Consider the following 15,532-nt stretch of genomic DNA (forward strand, 5'->3'; position numbering starts at 1 on the left):
CTATTCACTGTGAATGCTTCTAGTGATCCTGAATTCTTAAAGGGTCCAACTTGACTGGGCAAGAGAGAGGATGTACTAAGGAGATGGATGGCGTATTTGCAAACAGAGGCCTGTCTTCAAGTCATATTACATTTAATTAGCAGATGTGATTTGGTGTCCATTTCTATAGTTAAACATGACAGAGTACAGTTCAAACAATAAATATAAATAAGGCTGAATTTTTTTAGTCACCTTTTCCCTGGATACTTGCATTTTAACTTTGATCTGTTTCAAAATCAAGACATTGACCCAGAACCTAAAGCTGCCCAGATATTGGCATTGATGAGGCCTTGAGACAGAGCAGTCATGATAGTCCTAAAAGTTGTCATCCAATATAATTTTGTATCACCTAAATAATTTTCTATGTAAAAGATTATTGGTTCTATGTCTTTCCTGACATAAATTTACCTTTAATGTTGCAGTATAATATAGTTCACTGGAAAGTCTTGTTTCCAACTGTGATCATGTTTCCTTAAAAAAACCCCATTCCAAGGCCAAACATAAAACCCAGTAAAATATATTGCCTCTGAATGTTGAAGCTTTATAAGAAAATCAGTAGCCTCCTTGTATTGCTTGACAATATTGCACTGGAGGTAGATATAGTTCTCTTTTAAATGTACTTTAAACGCAATAATTTAGATATTCCGAGAATATTATATAAATCTAAGCAATTCCAGCTAAATGGACTATCAGCAGTTTCAGGATGCCATCTAATCTTTTCCTCTGCTTTTTGGGGGCTAAGAGAAAGGGGAGGAGGATTTGCATAATTTTTTGGCTGTTTCTAGAATTAGAGTATAACTTTAAATAGTTGGACTTTTGCCTAGTACTTTTTGGAATTGTTAAATATTTTGTAGCTAAGCTGGGAGAGTACTAAGGGCTGCTTTTTTTTTGGATCAAATGACTATCACAGCGGTTAATCTCCTTAGAGACAGACCAAGTGAATCCACAGATTCCCTTGAGTAGCGATTGTTAATGTCAAAGCAAATCTCCTTGTTTATTTATCTTATTATTTCAGTTAAAACTAAGCCCTCTTTCTGCCTTGTGAGAAACCTTTACTTAGCAATAAGATCATGGCTGAATTTTACTGGGGCTTTCAGAGAGTGGGGCAGTGTGGTCAGGAGGGAGGAAGACCAGAGGAGACTGAAGGTCAGACTTCCTGTGTCTGTCTTCAGGTCCTCTGCTGACACTGTCTCGTTTCTAGCATGCTCTTCTCCCTGTCCCATATTTCAACTCCTTTTTTTGTAAAAATAAATTTACTAATATGACTATTTGCTGTGAGTAAGACTTCCTTGGTGAAGAATTCAGGAGTTTGTGCTCATTATTTTCAAGTACAGACTATTATTATTATTTCATTCCCATTGGCAAATAACCTTGGGACTTCATGTTCAATGCCACAAAGTCTTCAAAAACCTATTTCCCTAGTAAGTGCACAACTCTGAAGCCTGCAAGCAGATGGTTTTTACATGAGGCAGTGTAGATCTTGCTTGCATAATTTAGGATAATTCCTTGCAACTTCAATCACTCTGGAACAGGGGCTTGGATTCTCCACAAGATGCCCTTCCCTATTAACACTAAAGCCAGTCATAATGCAAAATCTACTATGAAGATCTTTAGTTCCTTCACTGCTAAAACACAAAGAAGCCAAGTGTAGGTTCTAACAGTTGACATCTGCATGCCTTGGGACAGGTTAAAAAAAGTTCTGCTGAACCAAACCGACTGGTAAATTCTCCTAGCTCCTGTGTAATAGAGATGCAGGAGGGATGCTAAGTCTTGTCAATCTTCTCTCTCCAACCTGGACACAAGGGACACAATTCTTTCTACAGAATTTCTCGACACATTTCTCCCTACAGTAGGAGAGGTTCAATTCCTGTATCTTGGATAACAGAAGTGAGCTACAGGCAAACAGCCAAGCACAGGTACTATTATGTGCTTCTCCTGAAAGTCACAAACTCAGCTGCTGTAAAGAAACCTGCAGACTGGGAAACTTGGAAGGAAGACACAGAGTCTTGGACTCATCTTCATCTGTATCCTCCAGCCAAAGGAAATACTTGGCCTTGTGATATTCTGCAGCACTTGAGGGTAGTGAAGCTTGGAAGAGGAGCTGGTGTGGTGGTGGGTGGAAGAAGGGAGTCATGGCTGGGTTTGTGCTGAAGGGGCAAACTGTGTATTCTGTGTGTATATCTTTGAGCATAAGGTTCTTCTTTGAGGGAAGCACCTTGATGATCATTTGAAGAGTAAGTATTGCACTGTTTTAACTTTCCTTCAGGTCTGGATAATGTGTATGAGGGTTGAACTTAATGACTAATACCAGGGTGGGAAGAGTAGTCAGCTCCCTGTTTCTTTACAGTCGAAATGGCATGGTTCCCCATAGAGTCCTGGTCATATTGTCCTCTTTCTCACTTTGTGTGTCTCAGGTGCCCCACGCCTTTTTTTGAAAAACTAACACTAGATCATTCATGCAATGTGTCATTTTTACTAACCAACTAATGTACTAACACCCTAACGACTCATCTTTGCTTTTAGTTATTTTAATTAACAATCGTTCTGTTCACGATTTTTTAATTTCCTTTCTTCCCCCTTTTCCGCAAAGCACTCAGGCATTGGACACGCTATGGTAAACAAACTACATTGTCTGGTAGATATCATTCTTATTGTCTCTTTTTTTGGGTTTGCCGTGTGTTACCTGCCTTTTCCTCCCCCTACCTGCTCTTTTCCCCCCTCCTTTATACTTACTGCTTCCTTTAATTTTATTCTAGTTTCATTGAAAACACATTGTTTTCCCCTTCTTTTTTATTTTTTTTTCTTTCCTTTCTTCTTTTTGAATAGAAAAATGAGCATCAAAAGCAACTAACACAGCTCTTCTGGAAATAGGGTTTGGACATTTCTTTCATTGTTTTCTTCGCCTGTCTTCAGTTCTTCTTTTCCTTTTTGGTGATAAATTGTTGGGGTTTTTTGTCCCTTGTTTTTGAGTTTTCTTTTGCTTTTGTTTTCATTTGGCTTTTTTTCTTGGCTTTTTAGTTTAGTGTTTGTTTTTTTTTGTTGTTTTTTTTTTTTTTACTCTGAAGGTTTCTAGATCAGAACCATTGCAGGGCCTCTAGTCTGTGGTGGTGAAGGCTCTCTTTTTCTCTCACCCTTTTGTTGTGACAATGGCTATTATGGGCAAACTGGCCAGAGTTGTCCTCTTTCTCATGATTTTCCCCCAATTCCCTCCCTCTGCTTTCTCTCCTCCTTCTCCCTCTTGCTCTCTCTCACTTTCTCTCTCTCTCTGACCTCTACCTGCGTGGCCAACAGGAGCTCAGCCGGTTGTTTGTTTCAGTACACACTCTGCATGGCATGTCCACGTCTGGTGACTCGCCCGTCTCCTCCTGGCCTCAATCTATTTTCCTCCATCTTCCCTTGCAACCACTAACAACATCTAAGCAAAACACATAAAATTCACTTCCTCCTCTCCCACCCTTTCCTTCTGTCACCCTTCACCCCTCATGTGTTTGTGGTTAGAGATTTTGGGGACATTTCTGTTTCGTTCTGAGTTTTTTTTGTTATTATGTAATTTGTTTGGTATTTTTATTTTTGATTGCATGCGAGTGTGAAATGGTTGTTTCTCCCTTTTCCTTCTCCTTCTCTCTCTCTCTATTTTACTTTTTTCCTGTCATCTTTGTGGACCTCAGATATAATGGCATGACAGGTCAAAGTGCAGTGTGTGCACGCTTTGCAGCTCTTTCTTTCTCATATCCACTTCTATCACATTTGTTGGTGTGCGATTGATTTATTTTATTTTGATTTATTTTCTGCTTATATTTTGGTTATGGTTTAGTTTGAAATTTCTTTTTTCTTTTTTTTTCCTTTTTTTTCTGTTTTATTTTGTTTGTGGTGTGGCGGGTGGTGGGTGTGTGTCTCTCCAGGTACATGGCATGCACATCCATAATGTATTGAAAGTGAGTTCCCTCTCCCCCATCCCTGAATGCATGATTGTCAGTGTGCCGTGAGCAAAAGAAACTTAAAAAATAAAAAATACCAACCTCGTCTTCATTAGTTTTTTTTTTTTTACTAACAACCATAACTAACTGTAATCATCAAAATAAATTCTAATTAATCATAAAATCAGCTAATATGAGAAATGTCTTTCAAGGACAGTTATATTTTCTGGCCTGAATAGATGGAAAGCATCTGGATGGATAGGCTGCTGGGTGAGCCTGAGAGTGCTGATGCACCAGAAAGGGAAGAAGCAGATGCTGAAGCATTTCTCTGTGGGAAAATCAGACCAGAAAATAGAGCTCAACTTAACTTAAAAAAAAAAAAAGCATACCAAATCTCAACAAAATCCTTAATAAAACTGGCATAAAATTATAGGGGAGGTAAGTTGTTCTGTTCAGGATTGTAAGGTCATTGCTGGGATTTTCTTTGTCCATTGTGTCCCTCAAACAGGTGACAATCTCTGTGGATGGCATCCTTACCACCACGGGCTACACACAGGAGGACTACACCATGCTGGGCTCAGATGACTTCTTTTACGTGGGAGGGAGCCCCAGTACTGCTGATTTACCTGGGTCTCCAGTAAGCAATAACTTCATGGGCTGCCTCAAAGAGGTAACTATTTGAAATTAATTCTTGTCTCCGTGCTTTTGATTTGCTACTCTTTGATTTTCACTTTTTTCCTGCCCTACACAATTAATTCCTTCCTTTAAGTCTAATTTTATACTGATAACTGCAATAACTGTTTAACTGTAAAGATAAACTTGTCATTCAGCTGGTCAGAAGGCTGAAAAACTCATGAACTTAAGGGCAAAATCATACTTCTAGTGCTTGGATTATAGAAAAAATGCTCATGGTAGTAGAAGAGGTGTCTTCTCTAACCTGTTAGCCCTTCAGAAGAAAGCATTACTATCTTCTAGGCACTTTGACAATAGCCATTATAAAAAGACAAATGGCCTTTGATTACTAAGTAGCATTTTGAGATGAAAAAAACATAATCAGAAGCCTATTTAGAATAGTTTTTAAGGTCCTGGATTTCACCTGGGAGTATAGTTAGATCTGAATTTTCCAGGAAGATACAGAAATAGAATAAAACAGAAAAATGAAAGTTGAAGGTATTTTGCAAGGAGAATGCAGCATGAGGGTGTGTCAGGGAGGTATGCCAATCACATGGCATGTGGACATGAAGCGTACCGTGTGTTATGATATAAATATTGAGAGATGCCTCTCCCTGAATTAAAGAGCAAACAAAACCATATGCTGAAGACAATAGTATGAATATATTGAACAATAAAATGTGAGGAAGAGAGAGATAGAAAGAAGTAGATAAGAGAGAAAAAGAGAGAGATTAAACAGAAGATAGTCACCACCCTTGCATTCAGAGGTGTCCCGTTGTTCCTTCTTCAGCCTAGGCTTCTCAAAGGTGGGGGGTGTGAGGTCACTCAAAACTATTCACTGTTTATATATCTTTTCAAACAAAGGAATTAATGCTCATTGGTCACACACATCTTTTATTCTATTGGTTAAAAAAATTCCCATGCTTCTAATGTTAATTAGTCCCATGCTCAGTCTTTCTGTTTTTTGTAGTTGGTGGGTTGCGAGTCAGCTGTCACCATCTCCCCCGATGGAATTACCTTTTACCCAGTCCAAGGGGATTCAGCATAGTTGCTTTCCTTGTCACCCATAATTTCTGCATTCTTCATGTCCATTATGAGTTAGACATTCTGCTCTTAGAGCTTTGTTGACCTCCCCCTAGAGGCGATAACACTTGGACAATAGAATCACCTCTATCTTATCTCAAGTTTCTGGTCATGGTGACTTAATTTACAGTCCAAGTTCCCGGTATCTGTGGAGGCATATTTGGGGAAGAGATTGGGAGATGGGGGAGTGGGGGTGGTCCCTGAGTGGTCATAGATGCCATAACTTGGGATCTTTGTTTGACCAGTGATATGTGTAGAAGTTGCTTCTTTACAAAGTTCACTACAGTGGGAATGTTTGTCTGGATGCGTTACCCAGGATGTCCTGATCAGATCTCACCTCTGCCTGGAGTTAGCACTATCCTGTCACTCCACCCTGTGCTCATCTCATGGCAAAGTCGTTTTGTGACAGTATTTGAGACAGACAACTGTGATCTTTAAGTCCTTAAACTGGGTTGCTAAGTCTGTGCACTTGAGTGGCTGCATTGGTCAGGAAGAGCTAGCTGGTTCTGAAAACTGTGTTGTATTACTCTGGCTGGCTGCACTTGCCACGTAGCATTGAGAAAATTCACACATGGGTAATAGAGATTGGACTGCCTGGCAAGCAACAGGAACCAAAAAAGTGATCCTTAGGGAAAAAAACCCAAAACCCCCCAAAACAAATCAAAAGATAAGTTCTGTCCAAATCCCAAACTTGGTACAGTTTACTTTTGATGCTGGCTTGCAGTTATCTTTTGTCTTCTTTCTTCTCTCTTCTAATGCAATTTGTGATTATCACTGTGATTAATGGGGGTACAGATCTTGATGTCTCCACAAAGTGTTATAAAAAGCTTACATAGGAGTCATAGAAGCAGCAATGCTGATCTAGGTGTTGTTTAGTGGCTGTAATTGCCTTGACAAGTCCTCATCCTACTGATACTTAACTCGTGGTGTCAGGGTTTGCATGTTATGTGCCAGGCCTCTGATGTGAAGAAGAGTTAGGGTCTGAAGCTGCTTTCCTGCCTGACCTCTGGATTAAAGGGAGATAGATATGCTAGAGAAGAGTTTGTGAGCATCTCCTATAGGAAATGAAACTTTGCTGCTTGGATACAAACTTGGATACAAACTGCCATACCTTTGGTTACATTTATAGAGCCTTGGGCCTGATTTTCCTAGGCACTGAGCATCCCAGTTTGATTGAAATCAGGAGGAGATACAGACTCTTAGTGTCTCTTTAAATCAGGATCTTAATTTTATTTATGGATGCTATGAACATAACACTTAGCAGAGGCCATTTTTATGTGTGCTTTAAGTCAAGCCAATGGAGCAAAGAAAGCAGTGACAAGAAAATCTTCAGCAGTTTTATTATTTATATAATCATTTGTATTCTGTTAGCTTGCACAATGTGCTAAGAGCTGCCAACATAGTCATCCCAAGCTCATAACGTTCTGTGAGAAGCAAAACCCAGGCAACCGCTCTAAGAATGAAAGGAAGAACACAGATAATCAAAATGTGCTCTGTAATCTTCACTTGACTAGGCAATGACAGGAGATGTGTATGAACAGATGTCTTGACTTGATGGTTGCTTTAGAGCTATGGTCTACTTAAAAGCAACCCACTTATAGTAGTGGTGCAGTAATGCTTTCAACGAGCCTTGGTCCTGGAGGAGGCAGAACTGGGTTAGTGCAGTGCTTGTGTGCTTATGATGTGTCTGGTTCCAGAACCGGCTGTGGGGAACTTGACTTGCCTTTCTCTGTAGCTTGTCAGCATATTTCATAAATCAGTCCCCACAGCTTATGTTATAAGCTTACATTTCTTTTCTCTGTGACCAAAAAGGATGTTCAGTCTCTCATTAGCCAGTACTGAAGGAGCTTGGATTTTTACCAAAAATATTCTAAGCTAAGAAAGTTAGATGAAGGGGTAGGGTAGACTATTACCAAATATTGTTCCTTTCAGTTTATGCTTTTTAGTAGAGCATAGCTCTTCTTTCATAGTTAAGTCCTAGCTATGTATTGCTGATACCAGAGACACAGCACACCCCTGAGTGGATTGCACTGTTCGTAATGGAGGAGAACATCCTGCCAAGCCCTGTACTGATCTCTTGAAGGTGTTAAAGCAGAATGGTCTCTTAATTCATTCAAGACTGGCTCTAGGGATTTGTCACTTTCCTAGGAAGGTAAAGGGATTTATGGAGACTTTGAGGTGAAACTTTCAGCCTTTCCTCTGTATGCTCTTGTATTTCCTCTAGACTGCATCAGTCTGAGAGTAGACCAATAAAATTTTTGATGTTGGGGCTAAGAGGGCTCCTTGAGTGGCTCATTGCCTTCCCACTTCCTCTGAGACCACATGCAGGTACTGAAATGGCAGAGGGCAGAGTGCCTAGTGACCATCTCTGCCCCTTTGCAGCAGGAAGGGACTTCTCCACTCAGCCCGGCTGGTGCCAGGAGGGCGGGCAGCTCTGGCAGGGGAAATACTTCATGAGAGCAGAGTGTAAGCCTTGGCTAGAAGGAATTGGAGTGTCTAAGAATGTGTTCCTGACAAGGAACTAGGAGTCTGAGGACTCCTCTGCTGTAGTATCTATATAATATTTCCTAAAATAAATCTAATTATCAAATTATCTAGATAATGTTTTCTTTAGGTCAGACAATTTCTGACCTAATGGTACCTCCTTTTACCAAAGAATAGATCCTCATGTCTCTTCTTTCCTTTGGGGCTACAGGTTTTGACTGAACAGATTCTACTAAGTTGGTAGCAGTAATATACCTAAATCATAAATACTAGTATTTAATGTGTAGTTCAGATCAGGATTTTTCATCTATTTTCATCAGAATTGAAGAGTTCCCTATGTGTGGTGAACCGTGTTTGTTTTGCACTTCTCCATAGCTGTCCTAGCAGTGTTGCAGTATATCCGACACTGTAATGAGGCAATGAGACTGGAAAATAGTCATATAGAATATGCAAATAGGGTAGTAGGCAGACATGAAATATGGACATTGCAGCGAATCTAAGGTTTTTTGCATTGAATCTAGTTGCATAGAATCTAAGGGATTTTGGACATTTATTCTTAATGTAAATCATTCTAGAGAATCTTGGGGGAAGCTGGTTCTTCCATTTTCTATCGTGGATGAAACCAGTTATAGAGATGGGATAGAAGAAGATACAGGAACATGTCTTGAGACAATTGAGCAGAAATAATTTTAATGGGTGTCAGGGAAGGTGTGACAGTGCTTTAAAGATAGTGATTGTTAAAAAGAGAGAAGCACTAACCGAAGGTGGAAAGGGAAGAGAATCTGATAATGGGTTGAATGGAACTTGCATGGCCAGAAAGAGTTAGGACAAGAAAGGTAACAAGAAACAGCTGTGTTTTGCATGTAATCAAGGGCTTCAGGGAGGAGTTTTTAGTAATCAAGGATGGAGATGGAAAGTGGCAGAGTAGGAATTTAGCTGCGTGGGCAAAGAGGGGAAAATGGTATTTCAACATCCAGTTACTAGGGAAGGGAGGGAATCAGAATATTTCCTGAGGTTAGGGAGTCAGACACTCAGATTTGATTTACTTGGAGCAGAACTTAAATGGTACAGATGGAGATGCTTTAGAAGAGCCTAAGGTGGTCCCTATAGAATGGATATTCATGAGAGAATTTATAAAATCTTCACATTTTTCTATCAATGCTTTATTAAAATCTCAATTCTGAAAAATGTTGATTGGTACTAACAGCTTGATGGAAGCAGTGAGGCTTGCATATGGGTGGAATATGGCAGAAATTATTACAGGGGTCAGGCACCATCTGTCTGTGATGGGAGAAAGCTGTGAAAGCTTAGATAATTTCTGTCTGCAATTTAACTTCTAAGAGCCAGATTTCAAAATGGTTCATGAGTGTGCCCAGTTGCTGTATGTAAATCTCGGATGCTATCTGCAAGCCAGATCTTTTTCAGTACTATTTGATGTGTAGTGATGATGTGGTTTGTTTGGGGATGAATTTTTCTGACTGCAGTGTCACCCTTGGGAGGAGGCTGAAGGTGCAGATGGAAGGCTGCCTAAAACTGGAGGCAGAAAAAACCAGGAAAACAGGCAGACAGAGCCAGTTGTAGTCGTAAAAGGCCCTCCCTAAGCCGAAAAGCTTTTGGGTGCCCAAGATCCCCTTCTACAGCAGTGGCTGAACAGAGTCCCAGGAATGCATAAGAGGAGAATCAGGAATCAACAGTGTAGAGATTGCACTGAGGTACAGTGGAGGAAGACATGAATGGCACTAACTGCCCACATATGCTAATCCAATACTGCTGCTCCAGCTGTCCTATTGTGTTTGGGCCTGTCTGCTTCATATCTGTATTATTTAATAAATTTAACATTTGAAAAAGTTGTAAGAGGTTTCTTTTTGCAGTGCTGCTTGAACTATGTACTACCACCACACTTACAAGCTAAAGAGAATCTATGGAACTAAAACAAAGTGGGGTCTAACTGAGTTGAACTGTCTTCAGCTGCCACTGGAACAGGTGCCTAGGGAGGAAATGGGCAGCAGAGGTTGGTGTCACCACTGGGCAGTGTAGCCAGAGGGCTGATATGTCACAACAGTAAGGGAGCACTCCACTGAATCCTGACTGAGCTGTCTGCATGTGACTCTCAGTACTGGTGTTGTGGCCATCTGTCCTTCCTTTGCAGTAGGATCATCAGGATCAGGCTTTTTTTCCTGCATAATGACCCTAACTCCTGCTGAGCTTCTGTGGCTGCAAGGGAATATGCCATGTGCTGTGGTTCAGAAAATGAGAGTGTTTACAGGTGTAGAACTATATTTATATCAACAAATTCAGAAAACGTAATGGGGATTGGAGCAAATTGGATTGGATGCCTGGGTTTTGTGCATATAATAAAGTTAGTTGCTAACTATTCAATATTAAAGCAAAAATCCTTACAAAAATATGTGGTCTAATCTCTACCCATTGAAGGCTGAGCAAACCAAGACGGGATATATTGATAGACAAATGTAGCTGAGTCCAAGTCATCAGCAGAGCAGTGGTGATACTCTGGTGATTACTGTGGTAAGGATTTCTGGCTGTCTTTCTCATATGCTGCTAGCCAAATGTGGGCCTAGCCTAATGGATGCCATGATCTCAATTTCAGCTGCACAACGTCTGATGTGGTTATCTTGGACTGAAAGTAAATGAGCCTCTTTTGCTTTACCTGGCTTTGTAGTTCACTGAGATCAGTAAATTCTTGGTTTGAATGAATACTGAAAATAAATAGGAGAGATATGTTTTTATTTCTTGGTCCTTACATTGCACTAAAGAGATTGCTAAAGATCCATCCTTATCCTGTCAGACAAAAATACAAATGGGAGTAGTTTTGGAGAGTCAGGACAGCCATATGCTAATATAGATAAAATTACATGAAAGAAGTTGCAAGACTGTTCTGTTTTATACATGTGTATAGAACAGACATTTTCAGCTACTCGACAAGTGTCCTCTCTTTGGGAGAAGCAGACTGACCCTGAAAGTTGGACTATTGCTATGAAATGTGCATTTGTGTTGTGGGCAGTGGGAAAAGACTGAACTGCTGCTATCCACCACAAAAATCCAGGCAGCTCAGCTGTGCCAGCAAGGGAGGCAGGAAAAGATGATGAAGTTTGAATGTTGAGTGAGTGGGCTGAACAACTCCGCCCAGGTCTGCCACTCCTCTGTAGCAGTGAGCCAGCTGCCAAGTGTGAGGAGCACAGGAGTGGGCAGGCAGCTAATGGGCAGCATTTGTTATTTGAACTGCATGGAAAAGGCAGCAGGCTTGGTATAATACAAGCAGGTTTTGTATAGTCTCTGATACCCTCTCTGTTTTAGTTCATTGCTGTTCTCTGGCTTTGGTCTACTTCTGTTGCACTGAATATTTTGCTTTAGGATTGTCTTATCTCCCTTCCTTTTTCAAACTGCACAGGCAGAATTCATTTAGTTGGAATTAACAGTGTATATATCTAGATTCCTAAGCAAATCAATGGGATTAATACACATATGTGGAAGGATGCAATTTTAGATCTAAATTGCTGCTTACAGCTACTTAATGCTCTTTAAGCTATGGTTCCATAAGTGGAAGTGTTAGAAATGGTACCATCAGAGCTCAAAGGTGAATTAGAGTCAGCCCCTGACCTCTGCTTCCTGTAGCTATCTAGACACAGATATAGTAAATGTGGATATAGGAGTTATTTGAACAGGTCTTAAGGGAATATCAGGAGGATTGTTATATTGCATATGGAGGCTACTGGTGACTTCACATTGCCACAATGCGGGGAATATTCAAATGCTCGTATTTTCTAAGCACAAATCTTAGCAGTTCAACACTTAATTCATCAGAGCATCAGTTATCTGTGAGCTGCTTGTAATAACTGCATGCAGGAAAGCAACAGTGTGTAGTGTGCAAGTCACTAACCTCCTCTGTCCAAAATGGAAGAGGCTGAGAGGTGGCGTCCCAGTTCTAGAATCCTGAGAAGAAATTGTGATTGATGCCTGCAAAGCATTCTTACTGTATCAGCATTAGCAAGCAGAGGGAACACAGAGGTTTGGGAATGGTGGCAGAGATGAAAAATGGCATTTGGAAATGGGGCTTGAGAATGGCATAATCATTCCTGTTAAATCTGTGCCTTTCTTTCTGATTATTAGCCATTTCAAGTGAAATGGGTTTTGCATCTAGAACAAGTCTCTGAACAGATGATTAATGGTTTTATCTGTAATAACTTTACATTTTATAGAACCCTGCTAGGAGTCCGCATCTGGTGTGCCAAGCTATTTAAAGCTGTGTTAATTCTGTTAATTGCTCTACGTTTGTTTGGATTGCTGGCACCTGCGGGCTTTAGGATAATGGGGATGTGTGTGTACGTTCTCCCTCTCTCTTTCTGGCTGAGAAGAATTGAGAGGACTATTTCCTCAGCTAGGAACAGGACCTTGGCAGAACATCCTGGCTGGATTGGTTGTCCTTGAGATTTCCCTTTTTCACTACAGCTGAATGCAGTGAGATGCCAGCCAGAGGCAAGATGCTCTCCTGACTGGGGCAGGAGGTAGGCAGACAATCTGCTTTTGCAAGCACTCACCAACATGAGACAGCAGCAGCAACAGGGACTAAAGCCAGTGATTTTTCAGAAGGCTGGTCCAGTCTATACCATTCTGATCCTGCTTCTCAGCTGCCTTCCTGTGTTCCTTTTCTAGTTTGTTTTTGTTTGTGAAGTGTTCTGGTGGGTTTCAAGCCCTGAACAGATGTGAAGATAAATGTGCTGATGCTTTCTGAACTTCCATCAGGGAAAAGATCTGGCTGTGGAATGTAAGACTTTTGATGTGACTAAAACTATGCTATGAAACTCTAGGAGGGCAGAATAGCTGTTTCCATGTTTGCAGCTGGATTAGCCAAACCACTGCAACAATCTGAAACAGGCTCTGATGACAAAATTTTTCCCCATCTCTGGCAAAATTACTGCATGGGCAGCAAAATGGGGAAGCAAAGTGTTTCCCTTGTATTGTTAACTGCTGACCTAAAAGTTCAGCAGAGCCTGAGAGGTTTGGTACTTGGTGGTTTTAGGTAATATGAGCTCAATATCTGAGTGGATAGAGGTGGTGATTATTCTGTTTATGTAGTGGCCAGTTCTCTCACACCTCTGACATGGGTTTGTACCTGCGTTTCAACTTCAGTCATGCTAGGACAACTTCCCAACAATTAACTAAGATCAGTTCACACTCTATAACTTGTTTTATTGCTGTCTTCAAAACAACAGTTTTTCTTGAGAAGGCCAGGGAGATGCTAAAGTGAAACCTGTTCTCTTAGTGCTGCTGATATAACCGAGTGTGTACTTCTGCAGCTGCCCTATATAATCCCTTATGATGACTGACTAAATGGAATGTTGGTTGTAGCCTCTCAAAGGAGGGGGACTGCTGTATCACCCTCGTTGGTTGTAGCCTCTCAAAGATGTAAAGGACTGTAAAGAAAACCACATATAGAAAAGGAAAAAGCTTTCCTCAAGACTTTGGTAAACCAGGACCCTTGTGATGACTTGCCACTTCTAAAGGACAAGGCTGTTGTGTATTTTATCTCTCTCGAGTAGAACATGTTACTGGGGATGCCCAATTTATTTATTCTGTCCAGATAGTGGCTAAACAGTCAATTGCAGTATTAAAATTGGTTACAAAGTAAAGCTCTAAGAAAGTAGAGTTCATAGTTAGAGTTCATATTTAAGAATGGGTGCTTCCTCTGCAATTTCAGTGTTCAGCTAACAAGATAAACTGTTAGCTGAGCACTCTCCTCCATTTCCCTGATTTATATTTCAGGGCTGATTTGTCTTAAAGTAGCCTTATCTAAGATAATGAGAACACTGAATGCCTCCATTCTCCTTTGGTTTGGTGTGCTTGCTTCTCCCTCCTTGTCTGAGCCTAGTTCCCATTATTCATAACTGACACTAGTATGCCACGCAGATATACAGTGCTGTCACTTCCTCTCTCTTCTCAGTTTTTTTTCTTCCTGTGTATTTCTCATATGTTTTCTAATTAGCATATGCTTAGTTCTTCTGGCTTCAGGCTAGTTTCCATGTTTACAACCTTTGTGACACATTTTGTTAGAACTTCACAAATCATATATCATAGAAGAAATTAATTATGCATGTAACTTATTAGGTTAATAACTTTCATCTTAGTGTAAGCTTCACTTAAAGTTATGCATTAATAATTCAAAGGACAGCTTTGACATCAAGTGTGTTTTCTAAAGCACTCTATCCCTTCTTATGAGTTTTTTAAAAACCACAGATGGTTTTTAAAAACTTGATTCCAGCTGTTTCCACATTTCTCCTGGAGGCTGGATTTGCCTGTGCATCCAGCAGAGGAAGACAATTAAATGTTGGTTTCCTCTTTGGTTTTGCAACTGGAGTTTAAGGAAAACCTTGGTATCTATGAGGACACCTTCTGGTAAGAAACATTGAATGGTTTGAATTGAAAGAGACCTTTAAAGGTCGTCTAATCTAATGCCCTCTGCAATGAACAGAAAGTTCATTTACTAGATCAGGCTGTTCAGAGCCCCACGCAGCCTGACTTTGAATATTTACAGGGATCATACCACCTCTCTTGAAGGCCTGTGCCAGTGCCTCACCACCCTCATAATCAAGTATTACTTTCTTATATCTAATATAAATTTACCCTCTTCTAGTGTAAAACCATATGCCTTTGTCCCATTGCAACAGGCCCTGCAAAAACATTTGTCTTTTAAAAGCTTTCCTTAAGTACTGAAAGTCTGCAATGAAGTTTCTGCAGAGCCTTCTCTTCTTTAGGCTGAACAATTTGACCTCTCTCAGGCCATCCTCATAGGAAAGGTGCTTTTGTCCTCTGCTCATCTTGGTGGCCCTCCTCTGCACCTACTCCAGGGCTTTCAGCTGACCTTGTTAAATATCATGAGGTTCTCATGAGCCCACTTCTTGAGCTTGTGCAGGTCCCTCTGGATGGCATCCCATTCTTCAGGGTGTGTCAGCTGCACCACTCAGCTTGGTGTCATCTCCAAGCTTGCTGGAGGTGCGCTTGATGACACTGTCTTTGTCATTGATGAAGGTACTGAACAGTCACAGTCCCATTATTCACTGATCTCTATTTGGGCATTGAGGCATTGACCACAGCCCTTTGGTTGCAACCATACAACCAATTCCTCATCCACTGAACGGTCCATCTATCAAATCTGGATTTCTCTAATTTAGAGAGAAACATGTTGTGAAGATCCATGTCCAAGGTCTAGATCTGAAAACTGCCTCCTCAAACACCCATCTAACAGATCAGCTGTGTGGCAATACTCCCCTAAAACCATTCCACAGACTCCACTTTGGAGTGCAGCAGACAAGCTTTGATGG

General features: G+C 40.7%; 1 protein-coding gene across 15 annotated transcripts in view; it reads left to right on the forward strand.

Annotated features, from left to right (window-relative positions):
- The window catches only part of NRXN3 (neurexin 3), a 920,037-nt gene that overhangs the window by 207,256 nt on the left and 697,249 nt on the right, over positions 1-15,532 (forward strand). For all 15 annotated transcript variants that reach the window (XM_039705065.1, XM_039705064.1, XM_039705053.1 and 12 more), the window contains one exon: positions 4,465-4,626. In XM_039705065.1, coding sequence (XP_039560999.1) covers positions 4,465-4,626 — 162 coding nt within the window. The remainder of the gene's footprint in view (positions 1-4,464; positions 4,627-15,532) is intronic.

This window comes from Passer montanus, unplaced genomic scaffold, assembly GCF_014805655.1.
Source record: "Passer montanus isolate IOZ18808 unplaced genomic scaffold, ASM1480565v1 scaffold18, whole genome shotgun sequence".
Taxonomy (NCBI): domain Eukaryota; kingdom Metazoa; phylum Chordata; class Aves; order Passeriformes; family Passeridae; genus Passer; species Passer montanus.